General features: G+C 41.4%; 1 protein-coding gene across 1 annotated transcript in view; it reads left to right on the top strand.

Moving 5' to 3' along the window:
* The window catches only part of EHD4 (EH domain containing 4), a 59,298-nt gene extending 32,740 nt beyond the window's left edge, over positions 1 to 26,558 (top strand). Inside the window, exons 4-6 of the mRNA XM_075927200.1 lie at positions 779 to 1,191; positions 13,605 to 13,769; positions 19,370 to 26,558. Of these exons, the coding sequence (XP_075783315.1) occupies positions 779 to 1,191; positions 13,605 to 13,769; positions 19,370 to 19,906 (1,115 nt within the window). The 3' untranslated portion in view covers positions 19,907 to 26,558. The remainder of the gene's footprint in view (positions 1 to 778; positions 1,192 to 13,604; positions 13,770 to 19,369) is intronic.
* Positions 26,559 to 27,591: the final 1,033 nt, after the last annotated feature.

Raw genomic sequence — 27,591 nt, 5'->3', positions numbered from 1 at the left:
CATTTGCTTATCTATGCAGAAGGGATATTTAATACTTTGAGGATAACTATGATCATAAGTAAATGAAAGAGAACCATTTAATACCGTGAAATATCTGAAGGTAAAAAATCAGAGTTTAATGGTGAGCTGGATGCTGAATTCAAGATTCTGTTCAGGTTTCCTTACCATTATCCTTGGATTTGACTGTCCTTCATTTTAGAGGCTGGACCTGGATGGAAAACTGGCTACTAGTTCACCCACTCCTCACTCAAGTAAGATGAATCAGTCGAATCAGTCAGGCCAAATCCAATGCCACATCACAAACTCCTTCTGCAGATTGAGTATTTCATTTCTGGAGGAATTTCTGAAGTACTGTTTGTCATATGACAGTGAGGTGGATTATTGCCAGGCCATCAACAAGTGTTGTAAACTCTGCAAGAAGTTTTGAAATATTTTTGCTTTAAATTTCCTTTTGTTCTGTGTCCCAGATAGCATTAAGGATCACCACTCATTTTTCTTCACTGTAACCCACTCTGCCCTTAAAGCCATCCTTGGAATGGGTAAAATTATTGTGATGTGAACTCCTTAATGGACTACAAAGTGTTACAGTGCAATCCTTTGTTCCTAGGGTGTACCCAGCCTGCTGCTAATCCAAAGACTGAGATGAGGGTTAAGAATTGAGTTTAGAATTCAAATCTTCTCTCTCTGCTACTACTGAGTTACATGTTGATCCTTTAAACAATCCTTAATAAAGAGTTATCAATGTAGTGATCTCCAATGGTGTATTCTCTCTCTTCAGGCTATGACTTCTGCCAAGTCCTCCAGTGGTTTGCTGAACGGGTTGACCGCATCATCCTCCTCTTTGATGCCCATAAGCTGGATATTTCTGATGAATTTTCAGAAGCTATTAAATCATTCCGAGGCCAGGATGACAAGATTAGAGTGGTGCTGAACAAGGCTGATCAAGTAGACACTCAGCAGTTGATGAGGGTCTATGGTGCACTCATGTGGTCCCTCGGAAAGGTGATCAACACTCCAGAAGTGTTGCGAGTCTACATTGGTTCTTTTTGGTCCCAACCTCTTCAAAATACGGAGAACCGTAGGCTCTTTGAGGTGGAAGCCCAGGATCTCTTCCAAGACATTAAAAGTCTCCCACAGAAGGCAGCTGTGCGGAAACTCAATGACCTCATTAAGAGGGCAAGACTTGCAAAGGTAAGATAGGAAAAGAACCAACTTTATTTTCAATGACCAATCTCTTTTACATTTGTTTCATCATTCTTACTCTCTCCTGTCACATCTTTCCCCCTCCATTCAGTTAAAGGAAAAGTTTACTACATTTTGTGTTGGAGATAGATAGTAATGTGATGTGCTGATCAGTAGACCTTCTGGAAGCACATAGAAGGAAAAGTAATGTGTTTTAGGATGCTACTTTTTCCATCTTTTAAAAGAGACTTTAAAAGAACCCTCCTCTTTCTAGTAAGAAGTACTTCATACTGCTAAGATGGCTAATTAAGGATATGGTAGAGCTTTATAAAATCATGAATGATGTGGAGAAAGTGACTAGGAAGTGTAATTTACCCCTTCTCAGAATACAAGAACTAGGAGTCATCAGATGAAATCTATAGGCAGCAGGTTTAAAACCAAACAAAGGAAATAATTCTCCACACAGTGCATAGTCAACCTGTGGAACTCATTATCATGGGATTTTATGAAAGTCTAAAGTATAACTATTCATAAAAAAAAATTAGGTTCATGGAGGACAAGTCCATCAATGGCCATTAGTTAAAGTGGTGAGAGGCACAATTCCATGTTGTGGGAGTCCCTAAATTTCCAATGACCAGAAACATGTGGCACTGCCCAACCTCAGAGACAGAACACGGGACTAAATGGACCCATTGGTCTGAACCATTAGGGCTATTCGTATGTACTCCCTTGAACTCATCAACAGCTCCTAGCCAGAGCAGATGATGACCGAACAAAACAAGATTCCCCTTCATCAAAGTGCCAAGTGAATCACCTTCACCTCACTTGTGGTTCCTGGACCAAAGATCACAATTGCCATTGGGAAGTAACTTCTTAATTAAAATTTATTTTGATTTTTTTTATAGCACATCTACTCACACTTGTGCATGCACACACATACACTTTAAAAACTTCACATATGTTAAAAGCAGTAATTTACTTAGCCTATATATCACTGTTGTGCGAAACAACCCAACCATAAAAGTAATATCCCCAGATTAAACCACCTGTATTCCAAGCCCATCATCTCCCACATACTTGGCTAAAGACGGGCTTCACTTTGTTTCCAGAAGAAATCCGAGTCTGACAGACCAGGGAAGAACTGAGTTCTAAGAGGTCCTTTCAGTACAGATTCCCTACCAATATTGCCCTCTGTCTTTAAACCATGTAAAATAGTATTTGCATGTGCTAATCAGGTAAATTCTTCCTTCTTGATTTATGTCCCTATATATAGGGTAGGGAATATTTGATTTTTATTTAGATTGCCTTTTGAAAATGTGTACTTATTTTTGTTAGGCCTCTCTCCTTCAAACTGACAACTTATTTGTGAAGTTCTTGGAATCCTCAACAGATTGCTTGTTTATCATTTTAAAAGCTTTCTGTATTATTACTTACACTAAATCTTCAAAATCCCCACTTAATGACACTGGCTTCTGCTGCCCTTTCCTGTCCAGGCCCAACCGGGAGAAACTTCAATTGCTATGTTTTAAATGGTTTCCTCTAAATATTTCCTTCTCTTCCTTAGTAGACTTCCTTTATTGTATAGTATTAAAATTCCAGACAGAATACTAGCAATAGTAGTTGGATATTCTGCTTGTCTTCAAAGCCCTAAGGAAGGTTGAATAATTAGCATCTTTCCTTTTCTAAATCTCAACATCTAAATAATTTGAAAGGTTTTTTTTACTGAAAAATGGGAGGGAAGAAGAATCAAATAACTTTGAAATTATTGAAGAAGAAATTTGCTATTTATTAACAATTTCTGGGCCACACATTCAGCTGATGGGGCTTGTCTGTATGGGTAAATTGTAATCTGTGTTAGATAAGGTGAATTTGAACCAATAACTAGTTATGTTAGTCTAACATCCTGTGTGAACATTCTTATTACTATGACTGTCAAGCAATTAATTAATCGCATAATTAAAAAAAAAAAAAGATTAGTCATGCTGTTAAACAACAATAGATTACCATTTATATAAGTATTTTGGATATTTTCCACCTTTTCAAATATCTTTTAAATTACAAAACAGAATATGAAGTGTACAGTGTTCGCTTTGTTTTGATTACCAGTATTTGCACTATAAGAACAAAAGAAATAGTATTTTTCAATTTCCCCATTGCAAGTACTGTAGTTCAATCATTTTGTCATATAAAGTTGAATATACAAATGTAGACTTCTATTTGAAAAATAACTGCATTAAAAATTAAGAATGTAAAACTTCAGAGCCTATAAGTCCACGTGGTCCTACTTCTTGTCCACTCAGACAGAAAATTTGCAGGAAATAATGTTGCTTGCTTCTTTTTTGTGATACCAGTTGCTTGCATGGCATTGTTATAGCCAGCATTGCATAATATTTAAGTGCCAGATGCACTAAAAGATTTGTATGTTTCTTCAAGCTTCAACCACCATTCTAGAGAACGTGTGTCTATACTGCAAATGGTTATTCTTTGATAACAATCCAAAACAGTGTTGTCCGATGCATGTTTATTTTCATCATCTGAATCAGATGCCACCAGCAGAAAGTTGATTTTCTTTTTTGGTAATGCAGGTTCTGTAGCTTCCACATTGGAATGTTGCTCTTTTAAGACTGCTGAAAGTATTCTCCACACCTCGTCCCTCTGAAATTTTGGATGGCCCTTCAGATTCTTAAACGTTGGGGTCTGGTGCTGTAAATATCATTAAAAAAATCTCTCCTTGGTACCTGCTTCATGTATTGTCAAATCTGCTGTGAAATACATGGCAGAATGTGGGTAGAACACAGAGCAAGAGATATGTGATACTCCTCCATGGAGTTGTCACAAATTTAATTAACACTTTGTATTTTTTTAACAAGCATCAGCATCATGGAAGCACATTCTCTGGGATATTTGCCAAAGCACAAAAGGTATACAGGCAGTGCCCGGGTTACGTACAAGATAGGGACTGTAGGTTTGTTCTTAAGTTGAATCTGTATGTAAGTCAGAACTGGCGTCAGCTGCTGCTGAAACTGATCAGTTTCAACCGCGGCTGAATCTGGATGCCAGTTCTGACTTGCATACAGATTCAACTTAAGAAACCCAGGCGTCCCCAAGTCAGCTGCTGCTGAAACTGATCAGCGGCTGATTCCAGGAAGCCTGGGGCAGAGCAACTCTGCCTCGGGCTTCCTGTAGTCAGCCGCTGGTCAGTTGCAGCAGCGGCTGACTTGGGGATGCCTGGGGCAGAGCAGCTGGGGTGCTGCTGGGTTGCTCCAGTAGCGCGGCTCCTCGGCGCTACTGGAGCAACCCAGCAGCACCCCAGCTGCTCTGCCTCAGGCGTCCTGATTCAGCCGCTGCTGAAACTGACCAACAGCGGCTGAATCAGGACGGCTGGGGCAGAGCAGCTGGGGTGCTGCCGGGTTGGTCCGGAGCGGCGCTGCGGGACCAACCCGGCAGCCCCCAGCTGCTCTACCCCAGGGGTAGGCAAGAAAAGGCTGGTCTGCGGGGGGGGGGGGGGGCACTAGCTGCACCCCCCCCCACCAGCAGACCAGGGGGACAGGAGCAAAGCCGTGGAGCGCACCTGCGGCGGGACAGCCCAAGCGTGCCCAGGCTGTCCTGCTGCGGGCATGCTCCGCGGCTTTGCTCCTGTTCCCCTGGTCTGCTGGGGGGGGGGTCCAGCAAAGCCGCTAGACCCCCCCCCCCCCCCAGCAGACCAGGGAGACCGGGAGAAGCTTTTCTCGCCCCGGAGGACACGGGTGGTGACCCGCTGCCCGTGAGCTCTGGGGCGAGAAAAGGCCCGTTCGTAAGTGCGGATCTGACATAAGTCGGATCCGCGTAAGTCGGGGACTGCCTGTACTAAAGTTTAGCATATCTGGTAGAGCTCCAACCCCGGCCACGAAGCTCTGGCCAGCAGCAGCAGCCCCAGCACTCCAGCCCCAGCTGTGGAGCTCCTGCCTGGGGAGCCCCGGCCAGGCAGACAGCAGTGAGGCTGGGCTGGAGCTCTAGCCAGGTGCAGCAGGGCAACACGGGCTATGATGAGAGGGTCCTCCCCTGGTCTGGCAAATCCCCTCATTCGGGACCGGTCAGGTGCCGAGGGTTCTGGATCAGGGAGGTCCAACCTGTCATACCTTCCATGGTAAATTACTGAGAAGCATCAGAAGCCGATGACTTTCAAGCAACAGAAGTCCTTTTAAATACAAAATAAAAATGGATAAAGTTGAATTTTTAAGTGAAATTTGTGTTTACTGTATGTACATGTTGCACCTTTAAAATCCGTATTTTCTGGTCCGGCAACATCCATGGTCCAGCATGACCATGGGTGTTCTAGGATCAGTGTGTCCTGGTATGTTGCCTGGGGGTGTGGGCCCAGGAGCCAGCACATGGGTCAGTTGGGCTATGAGCGGGGGACAGGGAGCCAGCACGCAGCTCAGCTGGGTGGGCACCAGGAGCCGGCGCGTGGCTCAGCTGGCTGGAGGGGGGAGGGAGCCAGGAAAGGGGCAGGTATCAGGGGACCTGAAATGACTTCTGTAAAAATCCCTTATCCAGGACCAGTCAAGTCCCAAGGGTGCTGGACGAGGGAGGTCCAACCTATACTGAACTAACAATCACAGAAAGAGAAGTCAGCTACTTGTGCACAGAACAAGCAACAGTAGTGTAATATGTCTCAATCCAAGGCTATATTGGGTATTTAGTTATAAAATATTTTGAACATGGAAAACATTCTTCTATTATAAAACGTGATATTTATGGAACTGAAATCAGTTGAAATAAAAGTACAGGTTTGCAATAATTGTTCATTTCAAATGTATAGTTCCGTATGTTTTCTTGATGCTTTATACATTTTTAAAATCCTGGAGGTCTGTTTTAAATGCGTATTATGTTGGAAGTGTGCATTATCCATTTCTCCTTTCCTCCTTCTTCTTTGCCCTTGGCTCCTATGGGAGCATAGGCCATCAACAGTTTCTTTCCAAGCCTCTCTGTCTTGTGCCACCTTTTGTAATTCTCTCCAGCTTTTGCCCGTTTTCCTCACATTCACATCCAGGTCTCTTCTCCAGCTGTTCTTTGGCCTTCCTCTTCCCCTTTTTCCCTGTGGGTTCCAGGATAGGGATTATCTAGTAATGCTAGTTGGTGGCTTCCTCAGCGTATGTTCAATCTATCGCCATCTTCTCAAAATGTCTTCTCTTCTGGGCCTTGCCCTTCTCTTTCCCATAAGCTAATGTTTGTAACCTTGTCAGACCACTTCAGGCCAATGATCTTATGCAAGCATTTATTAATAAAAATGTGCAATCTTTTGAGGTTTGTCCTTGTTGTTTGTCATGATTCTGAGCCATATAGAAGTACTGATTTTACATTTGTGCTGAAGATCCTTATTTTGGTTTGTAGCTTGATCTCTCTTGAATACCATATGTTCCTCAAAATAATAAAACCTCTTGCCTTCTGTATTCTGGTCTTAATATCTTTGTCAGTACCTCCCATTTTATTTACAATGCTACCTAAATAAGTGAAGGTATCAACTTCCTCCAGTGTCGTTCCTCTCAGGACAATTGGACTGCTGTTATTTGCTGCATTCACTTTCATGGTCTTGGTCTTCCCCCTCATGGATCTTCAGTCCCATCTGCTGTGAAATCTTGTCCGGCTTCACTGTTATTTTGCATTTGAAGTTGCTTATGTGACAGAAGAGCTAGGTCATCAAGCTGTATAAACAGGGTCCACTGGATTCCATTCCTCTCATTAGCTGTAGTTTCTCTCATGATCCAATCAACAGCCAAAAGAAAGAGGAAGGGGGATAGCAGACAACCTTGCCGAACACTAGACTTTATTCTGAGGGTTCTGTAAGTTGACCCTCATGCAAGACCGTACGGCTCATATCTTCATAGGTCTTTTTTATGAGATTTATGAGCTTCTGATGGATCCCATAGTGCTGTAATAATTTCCACAACATTTCCCTATCCGAGCTGTCAAACGCTTTTTCATAGTCCACAAAGTTGTTATACAAAGAAAAATTCCATTCTAAACATTGTTCAATAATTATGTGTAATGTGGGTATCTGAACTATACAAGATCTATTTTGATGAAAGCCTGCTTGTTCATCTCTTAGCTTGGAATCTATAGTTTTCTTGAGTCTTTCTAGGATTACCCTGTTTAATACTTTGCCTGGCACTGATGAAAGAATGATTCCTGTATAATTCGTGCATTCTTGTAGGTCACCTTTCTTTGGCAATTTTACTAAATATCTTTCTCTCCAGTTTCTCAGTAATTCTTCCTTTTCCCAAAAATTACCAATAAAACTGTGGAGTATTTCTGTTGATTTATCTGTGTCCACCTTTATAGCTTCTACTGGTATTCCATCAGGACCTGCAGCTTTCCCACTTCTAAGAAGTCAAATTGCTTCCTTTATCTCTTCTTTACTTGGCTTGCTACAAGTGACAAAAAGGTCGTCTTCAGCTGGCTGGATTTCTGGGGAATCTTTTGGAACTGGTCTGTTTAGAAGTTTGCTAAAATATTCTACCCATCTTTCCATCTGATTTTCTACATTTGCAATCTTTCTCCCCATTTTTTCCTTGATGGGTCGGTTATGTTGTAAATATTTTCCTGAGAGTTTCTTGTTTGAATCGTTCAGACCTTTCATGTTTCTTGTAACTGCTGCTTCCTCATAGTCTTTTGCCAGGTTGTCAATATAATTTTTCTTATCTGCTCTTTTTAACCCCTTTGTTGGCATTTGTGTAGTTCTCTTGGGCTGTAATTTTGAAAGTTCTGGTTCTCTCTCCTCTCTTCAATCCTCCTAAATGTTTCCACTGATATGCACTCTCTGTGTTGATGTTCTATTTTGCCTAAGACTTCTTCACATGTACTGTCTTTTATTTGTTGCCGCTGGCTGTCAGTGCTTAAATTTTTATCTAGATGTTCCAGTGCTTGATATTTATTGTTAAGCATGATACAGAACATTTCTTTCTTTACCTGATATTTTAAAAATCCTACGTTATAATTTGGTGTCCTGTTCTTTCGTAGTTTTAGCTTCAATTTGGCCATCAGTAGATGGTGATCTGGGGCCACATCAGCTCCTCTGTATACTTTAACCACAGCTGGACTGAGGGGTGGGCGAGGTGGGCAGCTACCCGGGGTGCCAACCGATGGGGGGCGCCTGATGGCAGCTGTAAGAGATGCGCAGCGTCCCTTATAGCTGCCATCAGGCGCTGCATGCCCGGCTCCTGCAGTGCCGGCCAGCAGCGCCCTTCCCCCCACAGCCACGGGGCCCTGCATGGCCCGACACGTGCGCCAGCAGCGTTGGCCGGACTGGGCTAGGCAGCGCATGCGCCATGCGCCCTGGGGGTGGACCCCGGGCTGTGCGCCAGTGGCCGTAACCGGCCCATGCATGTGCCGTGCGCCCCGGGGATGGGCAGGCCCGCGCACCCTGGGTAGGCCCGCGCATGCGCTGGGGGCAGCACCGCGCACCCGGGCCCGGGGTGCCAAAATGGCTCGGACCGGCCCTGTCTTTAATATCCTGAAAGGATCATCTAAATTGTTGATTAATGCAGAAGTGGTTGATCTGATTCTGTGTTTGATAATTGGGGGATATCCATGTTGTTTTATAGATGTTCTTATGTGGAAAAACATTTCCTCCTAGAATAAGTTGGTTAACTGCACAAAAGTTAGCAAACATTGCTCCATTTTCATTCATAACTCCTAGCCCATGCTTCCCCATAGTCTCTTCATATCCTGTGTTATCATCTCCTACTTTGGCATTAAAATTGCCCATGACTACGATGTCTTTGGTTTTGTCTTGTCAAGCACATGCTGTAGTCTGTTATAAAATTCTTCTTTTATTCATTCCTCTTTATCATTTGTCGGTGCATAACACTGAAAGATGTGCATATTAATTTTCCTGTTTATGGTCCTGAATGTTGCAAGGATACTTCTTGGCCCTGCAGGTTCCCATGGTATAAGAGCTTTATGTGCCTCTGGTGACAGCAAGAGTGCAACCCCCTCCGTATGTGGTGCATTTTCCTCTTCATGGCCTGAGTAGAGCACTATTTCCCCTGATGAAACTTGTACCTTACCTGACTGTACCCATCTTGTCTCACTAATTCCCATGATGTTTAGCTTGTACTTGTTCATTTCTCTTACTACCTGGGCTGTCTTACCTACTTCCCACATTGTTCGCACATTCCAGGTGCCTATTCTGGAAATTTTTCTTGCTGAAAGAAGAGGAATCGGCAGTTCAGTATCCTTTCGGGTTTGGCTGCCCTGCATCGTCATCCCTCATGAGGCTGGCTTGCTATTCAAATTGAAATTGTTTATATTTTTATATAATATGTTTATTTTTACAGGATGGGGTTGCCTACGACATTCTTGGAAGGATACAGAGATCCTAGTCTTACTTCCCCATAGGGCCTCGGGAACCTACTGATCTAGAATTTGTATAAAGGAAGCGTCATCTTAAGTTTTTCTGCATTCCTCCATCTGTACAAAAATTTTAACACAAACATATGGCAACATGTGTAAATGAATATTTTTTGTTTGTTTTTATGTGCAGGAACAGCATTGATCTGTCATGGTCTGTTGGTAATTAGAGGAATACAGTTAGCTGTCCACAGACCTCCATTATAATGATTCTTCCGTTAGATCTTGATGGAATAGTGAATTGATCACATTTAAGATTATAAAAATGAAGCCAAAGGAGCAAAAATATTTCAAATAAAACCCTAGTAGTAGTATTTCTACAATTCTTCACTCTTATTCTCCCTCCCTTAGTAATTATGTAGCTGATTCTTGCAGTTCTCCTCTGTGAAGTACTTAGAGATGTCTTGTATTTCAGCATTAGTATTCCTTGTATCAGACTCTTTCTCAGTAATGGCATGCTAGTTTAAATAATAGAAATAGACACATTGTGAGTAATATACACTAACTCTTCCCCCATGCTATAAGAAATAGGTCTCACCAATTTGATAATGTAACAGTCATGGTGTTCTCTGTATTGATACATTTATAGAATTGCAGGCATTTTCTAAACAATGCTCTCTCTGTTTGTCAGACTTCAAAAAATTAATGGTCGTGTTTAGGCTTTTATGCTAATTCAGTCAGGTATGTCTCCTCTATCTTGGTAGGAAGGGATTCCGTGCAATCTTACAGGTGACTTTTTCTTTATGTGATTGCAAGGTAACATAAAACAAAACAGAATGGTCTATGCAGGCATGTTTGGTTTTCAGTTTGCTTTTAGGCCCATTCCTGTAATATTTTTGTCATGTGGACCAAAAACCAGGCTTTTAAAAAATTAATTAGTACAAACATAGATGTAAATCTTCCATCTAAAGCAGCTATGCCAAAAGTGGCCTACCAAAAGAAAAACATTTACTGCTATTTTTTATTATTTATAATGTGTAAAGAAAGAGAAGGTGAGTTACTTTAATTCTTAGAACTCAGGAATATCAAGTCTTGTTTCTGTTTTAGTCAGAGAGTCAAAGAATTGGGAGCTGTCTCAATTCTCAGACAAAGGAGCAGTGCTGTCTGAATCTTAAGCATAAAGTACTTTCTCCCAAGTGTCTGTCCAAAGTTTGAATTAAATAAGAACATAAGAATGGCCGTACTGGGTCAGACCAAAGGTCCATCTAGCTCAGTAACCTGTCTGCCAGCATCAAGTGCCCCAGAGGGGGTGGACTGAAGACAGTGATCATGCGATTTGTCTTGTGCCATCCATCTCCAACCTCTGACAAACAGAGGCCAGGGACACCATTCGTACCCCCTGGCTAATAGCCTTTTATGGACCTAACCTCTATGAATTTATCTAGCTTCTCTTTAAACTCTGTTATAGTTCTAGCCTTCACAGCCTCCTCTGGCAAGGAGTTCCACAGGTTGACTATGCGCTGTGTGAAGAAGAACTTTTGCTTACTAGTTTTAAACCTGCTACCCATTAATTTAATTTGGTGTCATCTAGTCCTTATGTTATGGGAACTAATGAATAACTTTTCTTTATTCACCCTCTCCACACCACTCATGATTTTATAGACCTCTATCATATCCCCCCTCAGTCTCCTCTTTTCCAAACTGAAAAGTCGCAGTCGCTTTAGCCTTTCTTCATATGGGACCTATTCCAAATAGATATTAACTAACACACAAGTTTTATACAGTCTGATTAAAAACCCTTCTCAGAAGTTCAAGATTTTAGTTTCTTAGCAGTTGAAGTGGCATCATCTCTAGGAGTTCAGCTGGCAATAAAACTGTCAAGCAAATAGGTTGCCAGGTGTCCAGTACAGTCCGGTATTTTTGCCTCCTGTCCGTTAAAAAAAATTCAGAAAATGCCAGACACCTAAAATGTCTGGTATTTTCTAATTTTTTCCCCCCTGCCAGGAGGCGAAAATCCTGTGTGCTTACCTGGTTCTGCAGGGGAGCTGTCTGGGCTGGAGCAGGAAGACAAGATGGTAGATGGCCACCAGCAACCTGTTAGGGCCAAAAAGCCTCAAAAGCGTTTCTTAAAGGGGGCCATGCTGTGTTTCTTAGTAACTCTTGGGGTCTTTTTTTTTTTTTTTTTTTTTTTGCTTAACAACTTTGGTCTCCCCCTTTTTCTCAACAGATTTTTTTCCCCGGTGTTTTTTCTTTTTTGGAGGGTGGGAGGGGAGTGTTTGGTATTTTTGGTTAAACCATCTGGCAACCCTACAAGCAAATGGGGATATAAAAACGATTTGTTTAACCGATTAACCACTGACCATGGGGAGGGATCTGCTCTGCCTGACTTGCTGTGACTGTGGGCAGCGGGAGCTGCTCTGGCCCCATCAGACTGCTGGAGACCTACCAACTGGGCCACCATAGGCAGAAGGGGGAGCCTGCTCCCACCAGCTGGCCCTCTAGTTAACTGGTTAGCCGGTAAGCATACTTGTACATCCCTGCAAGCAAACTGTGGGGATAAACAGAACAAAAAAGGCAGAAATAATTTCCTTTGAAAAGTATGGGAGTGTGGGGTAGGAGCATCTTTTCATGTCTCTTCTAGAAGCAAGAAAGATACAAACATATTCCTTTTCTTCACGGGGAACCTTTTAAGATTTGTATAGAATGCTGTAAAACATGTTCTGTAGTATCTATGTAGGTATTTGTACTGTGCTTATCACTATGGTATTCACATGCCTATTTTTTCTTCACAGCTGCTTTCTGCAGCCTTTCGTTCCCACTTCCCTTTTATTCCCCCAGTTTAAAAATTGGCTCTCTACACAGACTGGCTCCCACCTGCTGCCCTGTGTTGCAGCCTCTGATTCAGAAGCCACAGCGTGGGCTAGCAGTAGCCTGAACATGCCGCAGACAAAGGCTGCTTCGTGAGATGCTGGAGCAGCCTCTGTCTGTCGGAAACTCGCCCTCTCCCTTGGTCAGGAGCTGCTCCGTCTGCTACCCCCTGTGCAGCAGTGGGTGGGGGAGAGGGGCAGGCAATGGCATGGGATTTGGTGCTTGTGAGGAACCAGTCCGCCTGCCCCCGGCACTGAATGGGGGCAGTTCTGCAGGAACTGGCACATAAGGGGAGCCAGCATAAAAACTGTCTCCCCACAGGCACCGGCTCCCACCTCCTCCCTCTGCTGCCTCTGATACGAGGGGGTGGAGGGTAGTCGTTTGGATTAATTGATAAGCCCAGGTATATCGGTTAATCATTTAAACGTATATGTGTTAATATCCCTACTAAGCAGCAATATGTTTTAGGATTCATACTAAACAAATATCTTTCCTTTTGTTGGAATAATTCTGCTTTCCCCTCTCGAGCTTTATAAGGCAGTCAAAGAATAATGGTATTACCATAAGAGGCACACTCTGCCATCCTTTTGTGGCTGCCTAAATATAGAAATCATGCACTCCCTCTTCTGTAATGACACAGATTCCTATTCATTTACTTACTCCACTTAAATTATCCTATCTCTTGACATTGATTAGATTGCTGTGGGACATTTTTTCCACTCGTCCTAAAATAATTTATTTGGCAAGGCAGATGGAGTTGTTTCAGTTAAACTTAAAAGTGGGGCATGGGGGAACATTGTTGCAAGATCGTGGCCTAATTCTTCTATCCTTGTTTCACTCTTATTGTTGGCACTGACCGATTCATGCTATGCTGCTCATTAGTTGCATTCCATTTTTTAAGTATTGTTTGGTGTAAATTTAAGAAACACTTACTTATTTTACAAAAACTATCACAAGGCTTGGGACAAGCCAGCAAATGATAGCTAACTCACATTTCCGCAAACACAAACTGTGAGCTGCATGAAATTTGCCTACATCTCAAGAGCATCTTCACCTCAGCAGGTTGTCAATTTTATTGTATTTCTCATAATTGATGCATATTGTTCCTAAAATGTGTTAGTGTCCAACTTATTTTTCACATTTCTTTTTGTAGTCAGGAGGAATACTGTCATAGATTATTGACTCTGCAAAATAATGTATCAATTCTCATCTGTTTCTTCTAGGTTCATGCTTACATTATAAGCCATCTAAGGAAGGAAATGCCATCTGTATTTGGAAAAGAGGCCAAGAAGAGGGAACTGATCAGCAGGTTACCTGAAATCTATATCCAACTGCAACGAGAGCACCATATCTCACCAGGGGACTTCCCAGAGGTCAAGAAAATGCAGGTATATTAACTCAAATCAAAGTTAATTTATACCCTGGCAATCAAACAGTGGCTTCTGACAGTCCTGGTAAATGTAGGAATATGACAGTGCCTCTCATAATGTTTGTAATTGTAGGCAGTGTCAACAAATTGTCAGAAATTGATAACGATTAAAAATTTAGTGCTGTGTCTTTTACTATATTATTGTGAGTTAAGATCACAGTAATGAAAACAATGGATTAATAAGGAAAAAGAATCCTAAACTCAATATGGTCCACAATTTGATCTGAGGAAGTGGGTCTGGCCCATGAAAGCTCATCACCTAATAAACCATCTTGTTAGTCTTTAAAGTGCTACATAATTCTGTCTTTTGTTTCACCTAAACTCATAGTAATAGAACATATGAAATTTTTTTAATGGCCCTGGGCTGTACCAGGAGAGGCAGGGCTTCAAGAGGAAGGGGCAGGGCCAGGATACTTCCTTGCTTCCCCACCCACAGACCCCCCCCACCTGAGGTCCGCCTAGGCACCCATGCCCCTGGTAGTGGGAGGAGACTTTGCATGCTTCCCCTTCTGTCCCCAGGCCAGTCAGGGTTTGGGGACGGAGTAGTGTGCGAAGCTTCCCTCCGCCCTGCCAGGAGCACGTAGCACTTCTAATCTCCATGCGCTCCTCGCAGGGCGGGAACAGGACAGAGGAAACTTTGCACACTCCCCCACCCCCAAGGCCAATCAGGAAACTTGGTGCTCTTCCCCTCACCCCCAGGTCCTAATTGGCCTGGGGACAGGGGAGCGGCAGGGCGTCTGCAGGCCGGATCAACCTGCTTGGTGGTCCGGATCAGGCCTGCAGAGGCCCTTTTGCTCACTCCTGTGTTAGTATGTAAATATGAGTGCCTGATTTACTTTCTTTATACCATTCTGTATTGTGTCTAATTCTTGTATTTCTTGTATTTCTTCTTGACTCCCACAGTCCCGTTCATTTCAGAACCTGCTCATATTTCATTTCCTCTAATTTGTTTTCACCATGTGTGTCTGAGATTTCCTCAATTTCTGCTATCTCTGTGTTTGAGATGAGGTGACCAGAACTGAGTATGGTATTGCAAATAAGTGTGGACCATTGATTTATGTAATGGCAACATAATATTTTCAAAATGGCTTTTTGTCCTGTCCTTTATACACTCTATTTTTGTTCGCTTTTGTTTTTACTACTATTGTGTATTGAGCAGAAATGTGTATTGAGCTCTCCACGATGATGTCCAAGACTTTCCTAAGAGGTTAGAGTTAACTTAGAAACCAGCAAGTTGTAAAAGCAGAAAGACAAGAAAAACTCAAAATATAGTCCAGGATTTTTTGTACAGTGTAGGAATAATTAATCAGAAGGGAGAGGTGACTCCTTGAGGTGGTAGACTTTAAGGAAGGATTTATATAAAGAGAAGCAGGAGAGTACAGCTTCCTGTTTGCTATGCAGTCATTGATGATGGAATTAGGAAACAGGTAAATAAAGTAGAAAACTTGAGGCAGGCTTAGTATTTGAAGTGACTTGTATTTTCCTAAATCTCAGCAGCAGATGGCAGCAAAGTTGTGTTACAGCTAGCAGACTGAGTTGTGATCTTAATCTCTGCTTCCTGAAACTAAACTCATCAGTACAGACTTTGTAGCAGGTAATAGTAAATGAATTCCAGCTAAATACGTTTAAAAGAAACCAAGAGTCTTCTGGTCTTGCCAGTTTCCAAGTGTATAACTGATTTTATGTGCACAGACTTTTTCAGAAATTTGGGTCAGAACCATTAGATTCCAGAGTTTTGTGGAGCAGGGAAGCCTGAATCCATGATGTGTCAGAGCAATTTATCAGTGTTTGTCAGGTGGTTAGGGGGGAGAGTTATAGTGGAAAACTATTGTTTGTAGGTTGAAATTTAGATTTGTAAATTGAAATCTACCCCACTCCTGGATGTGCATATCTATGCCTCCCCAGATTCATATGGGGACATTGCTGCTATTCTCCTTCCTCACAGTCAGGGAGTGAGGGGAAAGAGCTCACTCTGACTACTAGAGACTGCAGGGGCAGATGAGCAGTGCACTTTGCTCTTCCCTGTCCTGTCAGGGAGCGAGAGCAAGCAGCCCTTATATGAATCTGAGTGAGGGGCTTTGTGTCTCTCCCCTACCCCTTCATACCTCCTTGCACACCCAGCTCCCTGCCCTGAGCCCCAACTCACCTCCCAAGCCTGACTCCTGCACCCCCTGCATACCAACTCTTCTGCCCTCAGCCCCTTCATCTCCCACTCCTCTTGCCCTGAGACCCTACTCACCAACACACACCACCTACCCAGAGACCCTCCTCACCCTCCAACCTTGACTTCTGCAACCCTGCTCACACACCAACCCTCTGCCCTTAGCCACTCCTCAGCCTTGGTTCCTGCACCTTACTACACACCAGCCCCCTGCTCAGAGCCCCTCCTTTAGCGCCCACCTGATTCCTGAACCCCTGCCCTCAGTCCCTCCTCATCCCCCAACTTTGACTCCTGTACCCCCACACCTTGTGCTCCCTGCTCTGAGCCCCCCACATTTCCAAGCCCCTGTCCTGACTCCTGAACCCCACACTTCCCCACTCCCCACACTCCACCTCACACTTAAATTTCTTATAGGTACTGTTGTATCACAACCCCACCTCCCAACCTCCTGTTCTTAGAGCTTCCCCCAGGGGGAAGTGGTTGTGATACAGCATAACATGTAAGAAATGTGTTACTTTCACCCCGGACTGTACCAAGATGAGTCAGAAAAATAGGATGAATCTGCAAATAAAGGATTCAATAAATCTTATAGAGAAGACATAAAATGGAGAAATTTGGAGTAATGCTCCATTTTGGCACAGCTAAACCGCTGCTTCAGGTTTGAAAAATCTTCCTAAACGTTAACAGCTAGGACCACCGAATTCAGTGTATAGTTGCCTCTTGTCATTACTTAAAGAAATATAAATGTTTGGTTGTGCCATGAAAATGGGATGTCCCTGGAATGGGATTGCTTCCCAGAAAACCAAACAGAAAAGAGACAGACTCACCAAATCAAGTACAGTCTTCAAAATTGATATAACTGAGTGAATGTTGAAGGGACTGAACCAAGATGAACCAGTAAAATAGGATGAACCTGGAATAGAGTTGTTTCTGAGAATGGAGTAGTCTTCTGTTTTGGCACAGTTAAATCAATGCATAATGTTTAAAAACTTATTGCAAACCAAATTGACAATAGTCCTTTTTGTTTAAAAAAAATAGCAAATGCTAAGAGTATATAGGGATGAGGGGGCGGCGGAGGAGGAGAAACATGATGGAATTCCCATCTAAAAAAACACTAAAACAAATTAATGGAAAAATTTAACAATCCCTTTTTTTTAAGAAATTCAAAATAAAAATGAACTTCCTAAAAATAACACCATACAATCATTTTAAATAAAGCATGTACATATTCCTTTTATTTAAAAAAAAATTCTTGAGTTATGGACCCAAGCAATGCAGGGTAAATGTACTAATTATGTATACATGAGACAGTTGGTATAATAAAAATTGCCTATGTATATTTTAGGGATGTAATAGTGTAGTCAGTTAACTGAGTAACCAATAAGCAGAATCTTATAGGTTAATGCTATAGACTACACGCATTCCTCCGCCCCACCCCACCCCACCCCACCCCACCCCAGTAAATTTTTTAGCAGGCTGGCCAGCAGCCTGGCTCAGTCCCGGTTTGTGCCAGCTCTGGGACCTACCCCTGCTGTGGCTCTGCATTTAAAGTGTAATAGGAGCCAGGCAGGCAGACAACCCAGCTCAGTTCCTACGCCTGCTGCGGTTCTGCATTTAAAGAGTATTTAGGAACTGGGCGGGCAGGCAAACTTGCTCAGCTCCAACTCACACCGGGGCTGGGAGCTCAGACCTCCTCCCAGGCAGTGGCTGCGGCCACCCTGCACTGCTGCCTCTATATCACAGGCAGCAGCGTGGAGCGACAGGCAGCCGGTGTGTGAGGGGAGCTGTTTTTTAAACTGGCTCCTCTCACAGACCAGCTCCCGCCTGGCATTCCACGCTGCTGCCTCTGATACAGCAGCTAGAACATTAAAGATATAGCAAAAAACAGGAAAGTTCAGTGAACTTAGGTTTGACATTTAGTTCTTAATTCACCTGATAAGAAAAGTTTTTGAAAATGTACATTAGGGATGTGAAAGCCCATTTAATCAGTTAACTGGTTAAACATGTTAACTGGTTAATCCCCTGTTAATCACATAACCAATTAAACAGGGGCAGGCGGGGGTGGGCCAGGGTAGGTCTTCTGTGACAGGGGGCTGCATCTGCCAGGCTGGAGTATCCAGGGCTGCCCCAGCCTTCTCTGGTTAACCATAATGGGTAAGCATCACCCAGTAAAGTTAACCATTCACATCCCTGTTATAAGTGAAATCAGTTATTTGAGTTGTGGAAGTTGGGGGTGGGAGAGAGTGGCAGGAAAGATAAGACTGGTTATAGGAAGGTTCTCCTTATAACTGGGGAAAGTGCTACTTTTTTTTCTTAAGTGCTATTTTTTTTCCTTAAAAAAATCAAGCCCTGACACTGCAAATATTTTGACATTTTAACCTTTCAGTGTGTTTGTGTTTGCAAGGTTGAGTCCTTACTGATGAAACTTTCTCTCCCTTTAAAATAATTCCTTATTATTTTTCAGATCTAAATATTTTCTTAAAAGGAATAATGTTAAATGGAAAACTATTAACTGACAGTTGTTTGTAAAATATTTGATTCTTGAGTAAGTGTTGTAAATGCAATTTAATAGGTAGGGTTCTATCAAATTCAGGGCCGTGGAAAACACATCACAGACTGTGAAAAGTGTGTGTGTGGGGGGGGGGGGGTGAGGGGGGATTGCCAGGTTATTTTAGGGGGCGGTTGTGGTATTGCCACCGTTACTTCTGTGCTGCCTTCAGAGCTGGACAGCTGGAATGCGGCAGCTCTGAAGGCAGTTTTCTGTGAGCAGCAGCGCAGAATGGCGGCCGTACCATATCATGCCACACATACATCTGCACTGCTGTCTTCAGAGATGGGCAGCTGAAGAGTGACAGCTGCAGACTGGGAGCCCAGTTCTATAGGCAGCAGTGCAGAAGTAAAGGTATCAACACTATATCATGCCATCCTTACTTTTGCACTGTTGCTGCTTTTGGCTATGCCTTCAGAACTGGACTTCCAGCCAGCAGTTATCCTCTGAAGGTAGTGCTACCTTCTCCTACAGAGTTACAAAACTCTGAAATTCCAAAGTGAAATCTTGAATTTTACTATTTTAAAAATCCTATGGCCATGAATTTGGTAGGGACCTATTGATAAGAAAGGATATCATAGTGATTCATTGGAAAATTATGCTTACAATTTTTTATTTAAGGCTGATCAGTGTATGAGGGTATCTATATGAAATATAAAATTTTGTTTGTCTTTCAAGTGGGTTTAATTTTGAGTTTCTGCTCTGAGAACTGCCTCATGTTCTACTTCTGCAGACAGACGTCTAATGTGAAACAGTGACTTCAATAGAATCTGCTCTGAAACCTTCTATCAGTGAAACCTTTGACAAATGTTTTGTTTAGTCAATGTTGTGTGTGTTTTGTTATTGACAGGAACAGCTGGAGACCTGTGACTTCTCTAAATTTCATTCTCTGAAACCAAAGCTGATTGAAGCTGTGGATAACATGTTGGCCAATAGAATTGCTTCTCTAATGAGCCTGATGAGCCAGGAAGAGAGCAACATGCCTACACAGATGGTGCATGGTGGAGCTTTTGATGGCACCACAACAGGACCCTTTGGCCATGGATACGGGGAAGGTGCTGGGGAAGGAGTTGATGAAGATGAGTGGGTTGTTGCCAAAGATAAACCTGTATACGATGAGATCTTTTACACTCTGTCACCAATCAACGGCAAAATCTCTGGGGTCAATGCAAAGAAGGAAATGGTGAACTCCAAACTGCCAAACAGCGTCCTGGGGAAAATCTGGAAGCTTGCAGATTGTGATAATGACGGCATGTTGGATGAGGAGGAGTTTGCACTGGCAAAACATCTCATCAAGATTAAACTGGATGGGTATGAACTGCCTGGCATCCTACCACCTCATTTAGTGCCACCCTCACACAGGAAGCCTCTGCAGATGGCAGAATGAAAAACTCCAGCAGCAGATTAAGTGAGGAATGGAGGGAATTGTAAGCCCTCTGAATCTTTTTATAAATGAGTTGAAGCACTAAGGCTTGAAATTAGATTTAGAGGAAATCTTTAAATCACATATCAGATTTCACACAAGTTGCTGGACCCAGCAGCATAGTACAGGGGTTACTTATGTAATAGCTCCAGCTGACCTTCACTAAGACAGGTTTATCACAAGTGCCTTTTGTAACTAATTCCATACCTTTTATGGTTAAGAGAGCCAAGCTTTCTTTTAAAATCACCCTATTTATGTCTGATTGCATTTACCACCAAAAAGCAGAAAAGAATTGTCACACCTAAAATCATCTACCAAGCATGAATGCTTAGTAAATACAAAACTCCACAAACTGTTTAGCAAATGGAAGAAAGCTCTAATTTCAAACTTACCCATTTCTAGAAATCATAGCTTTGTTTAATAAAGATACCTTAGGTGCCTTTGTGAGTGTCAGCATCCCTAGCTTTAGAAAAGGCAAAAATACAAAGGGCCTTGTCTTCATGTTCTGCTGTTACTATTAATAATAACCTGTTTGAGTGAAGAGGGGCATGGGTAGAACTTTTGTAAGAATGCTCAGGACATGAGCAGAAAGTTAAGAATTTTTACCAGAGATTATTTTTAGAATCTGCAATATTTGAAGTTGTTTAAATCTGTCAGTTGTGCGATTGTAAACAGAAGAGATGTTTTCTTTTGCTTCATAAAAGAATGTGTAGCTGACTCCGTCTATGTAATATCATCAGCTAAAAAGATTTGGACGCCCACTGTGTTGGGGATGGGAATTTTCAAAATTTCTGTGTAGCTTCATCGGTGTATATTCGTGAACTGTAACACTGTATGGTCCTGCTACTTGGAAGCAAAGGAAGTCACGTGTTTTAGCAGAAACAGAAGCATTGCTTTCAATCATGGGAGAAGGGTGTATTGTATTACATTTCTTTTCAGGATAGTCAGTGTGCATATTCAGTTTGGCTTGATAAATTCTCTTGGGATTTACACTCAAAGTTTACAACCAATTATATGGGTATACTTACTTCAAATTATTTGTTTTATGTTCTTTGTTTCAGCAGAATTTTGAATTCTTTCTTTGTTAACAGAAAGCTGGCAAATGTAGAAAAGATGTTCTACTCCTACTGTAGCCTCATCTACAGAAAGTAAGCCATTAAGGAGCCAAGCCAACTTCCATTGAAATTAATGATACTCTTTCACAAAAGTTGGGTAGGCCCCTTAGAGCATTGTTAATTTATTAAAGAAACATTTGAAGGGAAAGAAGTGCACTAGCACTTCACCTCACCATCCTTCCCAGTTGTACAATCAAAAAAAAGTTGATCATGTGGGCACTGCACACCTCTATTTTCAGTGTTCCAGAGGAAAGTGATTCCCTCTAGCCCCATCTATTTTAATATGCTTTCACCCCAGAGAGGTAGAACAATTTCTTCCTGGCACCAAACTTGACAGTTAGTTTAGTCATATGTATGAGAATGAGAATCACCTTGGAATCCACATCTAACATAAAATACTATAGGTATCAAAAGTACTGTAGCTGTTAGCACTTTTTTTCCTTGAATCCAAGTAAAATGGATTGGAAGTATCTTCTGGGACTGATTAACCTGCTCGGTGAGGGAGGGACAATTTCCTGAGACTACGTAAGCAAATTCATTTAATCATGTCTGAATAGCAATGATATTATAACAGAATTTTCAGAATCGTTTATGGTTCATTGCTAACTTTGAGTACTCAGAATCTGACCTTCCAGTAATGTGTTGTACAGCATTCTTCCAGTTCTACAATGGCTATTTCGTGACTGTCGCTTGCTTACATGTATAATTTTCAGAAATTTCCATGTGTTAAGTATTTAAATGCTCTAAGAAATTTCTCCCCTACATATTCTCAAGTTTGAATAAATTCAAGCTCTTCAATTAGCCACTTACTTCAGATCTTTCAATACTTTTGATCAGTCTGGTAGCTGAGAATCTTATTGTTATTTTTTGCTGCAATTTAAAAATGTTTCCATCTTCACTACAACTAACATGTAATATGAAGGCTAAAGATGTACACAATATAAAAAATCCTCACCAAATGGAAACAAAAATTGTAATCCATCTTTATGCATAATTCTAGCTTATCACCAAAGTAAAGTCTTACATTATATATGCCAGTAAATATTTGTCCATTCTGATATCTGTGTGCTAATTGTAAGTATTACATTAGAAGGTTCTTTATTTAGTTGATTTAGGAGCCCCTAAGATAACACACAGTAATTTATTCACAAATGAGATCATAGATGCTGACTTCTGAGGCTGGAGCACCCATGGGGAAGAATTGGCAGCACCTGGCAGCGAAGCTCCCCCTGCACCTCTCACCCACTGATGGCCACGCTGGCCAACCCCTGCTCTCCTAGGATTCTGGAGTGATGCAAACATCGTGACGTTCAGGAAGCTCTGAGAGGGATGGGGGAAGGAGGCTGGGCGGTGTCCTGGGAGAATGAATGGAATGGGGATGGGGTAGGGGTGGAGCAGAGGTGTGAAGAGGCAGGAGAAGAGGTTCAGTAGGGGCAAGACTTGGAGCTGTGGGTGGAGTCAGTTATGCCCCAGATAGAGGGAAAATTGGTGCCTATGAAGGAGAGATGCTTATTTGTAACCAACTGTTAGGTATATTACCTTTACTAAGCGTAATAAGTGAGAGCAGGCTATCCATCATCTCTTCAGTAGCATCCTCTTGGCTGTTTGTTTGATACTGCTAGCATTTATTGTTAAATGAACCAAACATCTCAAATCCCTTCGTATGTCTGTATAAAACTGAAAAGTAGTACTTCGTGGTTTTGTGTTAATTTTCAACCCTTATGTTAAATCCACACACACACTATTTCATTAGCCTGTGTTTATAACCAATGATTGTAACTGAGTACCTACTTTTAAAGCCACTCATCCAACAGTATTGAAATATATTTTTGTTGTTGAAATCTAGCTGCTGATTTGACTGGAGACAAATCCACCTCTGCGTCAATTTGGCCATAAGGTTATTTGTTGTCAGCATGAAAGCTCTCATACATCCTTGACTCCAGAATCCATCTGATGCCTTAGTCTTTGGAAAGGAAGTTCATTCTTCTTGACTATAGCAACAACAGTCTGAAAGCTCTCTCTACTGAGCATGTAAGGTCTTGTTGACTCTGCTAATTATCAGCAATATTAAAAATTACTAGAGCATGTATGAGAAAATAATTTTAATTATCCTTCATGGGGAATGGTTTCTGTTCCTTTTAGCTTATATTTTATTCCCTGCTGCTTCTGTGTCAACAAGGCAACTTGTTTATCTCCTCAAAGCTGTTATATAGATGGACCTTTGCATTTCTGGGCCTCTTAAAATTACCCTGCTTGTTGGCCAAAAGCTAACTTATCCTCCTGCAAGGAAACAGTTTTTTGGGGAGCAGAGGTGGATTTTGATTTTATTTTATTTGTTTTTACTTCTCTGTTTCTTTTTCTTTTTTTCATTGTTTCGTCTTTGAGCCGATCATGCCCTTACACGCATTGAACACTTTCTCTCTCTCCTCTTTCATCTCAGCTATGACAGGATAGCATGTTTAGGGTTACTCCAGTGTTTGGGGACATGAGATGGAAACCAGACTTCCCTCACTGAAGAGGAGCTTCATTTCATCCTTTTCCATTTATCTCAGTTCCCTGCATGTGGCAGGTAGCCACTTTTGACACTAAGTGAAGATGTCCTTTGAGAAGAAGCCACCAGATCTTTATCAGGAGTCTGCTGTGTGTGAATCAGTGGAGCCATTTTAGACAGTGACAGAAGAGTGATGCTACTTTACCCAGCCAGGCTTTCGGGCCCTTGTATCAAGGGTACCCTACTTTAGTTAATTACTCTTGAACACTCTGTTTTTAATTACTCATCCTTCCTTAGTACAGTTTAGTCATGATCACCACCATGGTTAAAATTCCCCCTAAAACTAAAACCAGTTAAGGGCAAAATTCAGTCTTTATGCATCTCCATTCATTTCAGTCATTTACAGCAGGGCTGAATCTAGCCCTGAGTCAAACATAACAAGGCTTATGTGCAAATAGTGATACTGGTCCTCTATGTAATTAATGCAGCAGATTATAACATCATTTTATTTTAATGATAGAATATTGTTTTAAATTGAGACTTTAGAAGCAATTGTACTAATACACATGTGTTAAATTTGTATGATCTCTGCAATCAGGGACAAATGCACATCCTAGCACCTTCCCTGAGAATCTTGGCTAGCGAGATTGACTGGGGGAAAATGGGAAAAAATATTTTTACTGAATTCTACAATGTTGGGGGTGGGAGATAGGAGGGAGGGACAGGATCTGTGTAGCTGCTGGTCCTCCATCTCTACACCTGCCTTACTACTAACCTTTCTGTATAGAGATACACTGGGATCCTTAGTGGACCTGGACTGCAAATCAGCACCACGTGTACACTCCACATCTTGCTTTCTGACACGATGGAAACGATTGTTCCACTGCTTTTAGACTTTCCCTATCTGCTGAAGTGGAGAGCAGGATTTGACCCTAAGGGTGTGTCTATACTACACCGCTCTGTCAACGGAGATATGTAGATTAGGCACAATGAAATTGCTAATGAAGCCGGGATTTAAATATCTCGCGGTTCATTAGCATAAACATAGCCACTGCTTTTTTTTTTTCTAAATGGAATTTTTTTGAAAAGAAAACCAGCAGTTTGGACACGGATCTGTCGAAAATAAACCCTTTTTCGCCAGCTCCTGCAAACATCATTTTTTGAAGAATACAGGATCTGTCGAAAAAGGGTTTATTTTTGACAGATCCGCGTCCAGAATACTGCTGTTGTTTTTTTTCTTCGAAAAACTCCATTTCAAGAAAAAGCGGTGGCCATGTTTATGCTAATGAAGCACAGGATATTTAAATCCCGGCTTCATTAGCAATTTAAATGTGCTTCATTTGCATCCCTCTGTCGACAGAGGGATGCAGTCTAGATATAGCTCAAGTGAATTTGTCATTCATTTTATCTTTCTCATTTTATTGTTAGTGAAAAGGTGGCTGCACAACTTCTTTTCCATTCCAGTGTGTGCAGGCTACTGGTTCATGGCACTTTCAACATGTGTAATGAATAGAGCTAGTCAGATGTCCAGATGAGCATGTTGATTTTTGCCAAAATTTTGTTCTGATACAATCAAAATGCTTCATTTTGATAAGGTCAAAACATCTCATTTTACCTTTTCCATTTCAACTTTTTTGTTTTATATAAGAATTTATCATAGAAAATAATTGCCAAAGCAATACCAATGAAACAATATTTTTGTACTTAATTGAAATGATAGTGTGTTATATTGATATCACAACAGAGTTCACATTTTGTTGGTTGACAAGTCCTAAATGAAATGTATTTTCTGATTATTTGCTGGGAAATACAGTATAATATCACTACCACTACTCAGTTTGACATCATCATTATTATTATTATTGTGCTTAGGAAAGACCCAGGATTGGGGTCTTGTCTATATTAGAAAGAGTTTGCTGGTACAGGTGCACCAACAAGCCCTCCTACTGGAGACAGAACTTAAACAGACAGAAGTGTTTTTGCTTGTATGCCTCATACTCATTCCCTGAGCAAAATAAATCATACCAACAAAAGCTTTATTATGCCACTATAACTGCTTCTGCACTAGAGCTTGTGCTGGCATAGCTGTGCCAGTAAAAAACCCACACTTCTGACATAACCACCAATTTAAAAAAAAAACATGGGCCAGGCCTGGGTAGCAGGCATTCCTAGACCTCATTCCTCAAAGTGCTTAAATTATTTGCTCAAGAATGTTCAGAACTAAGATCAGGCATAGTTTCTGTGAGACCAGTACTGCTTCTTGCTAGCATGTGTATCTAACTCTGAGCTAAAACCAGGATAGAGATTACAGCTCCCATCTTTCCCCTGCTGTTCTGAGACCCTCTGCTTCTATTCTCACACAGGTCAATGGAAGTCTTGCTCTTGACTTAAGCAGGAAGAGAAGAGGAGACAGTTTATAGCCATGTTAACTATAAAACCTATAAAAATGTGACCGTGAATAAAAATGACTAGAAATAATTGCAAACTCTAATGTGGATAGGGGCCAGTGTACAACAGCTGGATCTGGGGCAAGTATAGAAGCTGTTCTTCATATGCCCATCTCAAGCAAGCACTGTAATAATATTCCCTTGCTTTCAGCAACTGATCCACAACATTTAAAAATACATCTCTCTTCTGCAGTTTAATTTGTCATTTAATTCAATCAAAGAGCTCGAGGGCCTATTTTTTGTTTTGTGTGTGTAATTTCCTGAGCACTGAGAACATGCATTTTCTGTTTTACATCATCTCTTCTTGTGTTATTGTTAAATATTTTAAGTTCATGCCAAAGGCACTGTTATTTTAAGGGAATGTTTAATAAATTATTGATGCATATTTGAGTCTACAGATAAGTAATTAAGGATATACGTTCATTAAGGTTTTTGCTTTGGTTACATGCACAACAAATTCTGTATAGATACTCTAATATATAGGCACTGTATTTGAATATGCTTTGTAATACTTTCAGGCGATTGTGCTAAAAATTGCTGATTTAATAAACAGTTACAAAATACCTGTTCTTTTGGTGGTTAAATCTTTTTCTGAGAGGAAAAATCAATTAGAGGAAGTTTGGTCTATTCATTTAGATCATATATCTCTGAATTACTACTTCCTTCTATGCTATGGAGTAGTCTATTACAAGCCACTTAATCTCTGTTCCTCAGTTCACTTCTCTGTAAATACAGTAGACTTCCGATAATACAGAACTTTTGGGACCTAGGTGGTGTCGGATTATCGGATATGGGGGACTATCAGAAGGTACTTTAGGATGGTTATATATATATATATATATATATGCAGTATATACTGTATATAAAGTGTTTTAACCCTTTTTATTGTAGCACAAGCACTGTCCAGCGTCATACGATGTCAGTGGCAGACTGACTCGGTCCCATCTGGTTTCGCTTGGTTCAGCTGCTGCCGCTGCTTCCTTGTGACTCGTTTTTTGCCGAAGCTCACTCACTAGGCTCTTGCCGTTTTGATGGTGGACTATTAGGAGTGTCGTACAATTAGATGCCGGACTATTGGAGTTTTACTGTTGGTCACATTGCCTGCCTTCCAGGTGCTGTGAAGACAGCCAATGTGAGGCTCTGCCTATTCCATGGACCTAGAATTTGCTGCAGAATCCAGTGCCTACTCCGCAGCTGTGCTCTTTTAACTTGTTTGATATTTTTAAAATCTATTTCTAGCTCTTGTGGTTGAAAATAATTTTCCAAATGTGAAGTGAGTATAAATCAATGTCATGATGTCTTCCTGTGTCTACAAACAGGCTGAAACAACTTTCTTTGAAATGCAATTCATTAATTTTCATGGGAATATTAATCCTGAAATCTAACATTAGTTTAGTTTAAATGGTAACTTAGCAGAAAATATTCAGCTAATAATCTTACTCCACAGTCCCGAATAATTTTCCTTACCTTTCCAGGTTCCAAAACATCCATTTCCCTAGCTCATCTGCCAAAACTTCCAACCTGTTTCTTAACTTTGGGAATGTATTGAAAGCCTTGTCAGTTAGAAAAAACCAGAAATTTCATTAACAAATAATT

The sequence above is a fragment of the Pelodiscus sinensis genome, chromosome 4 (genome assembly GCF_049634645.1).
Source record: "Pelodiscus sinensis isolate JC-2024 chromosome 4, ASM4963464v1, whole genome shotgun sequence".
Taxonomy (NCBI): Eukaryota; Metazoa; Chordata; order Testudines; family Trionychidae; genus Pelodiscus; species Pelodiscus sinensis.
This window is presented reverse-complemented; position numbering and strand designations above follow the sequence as displayed.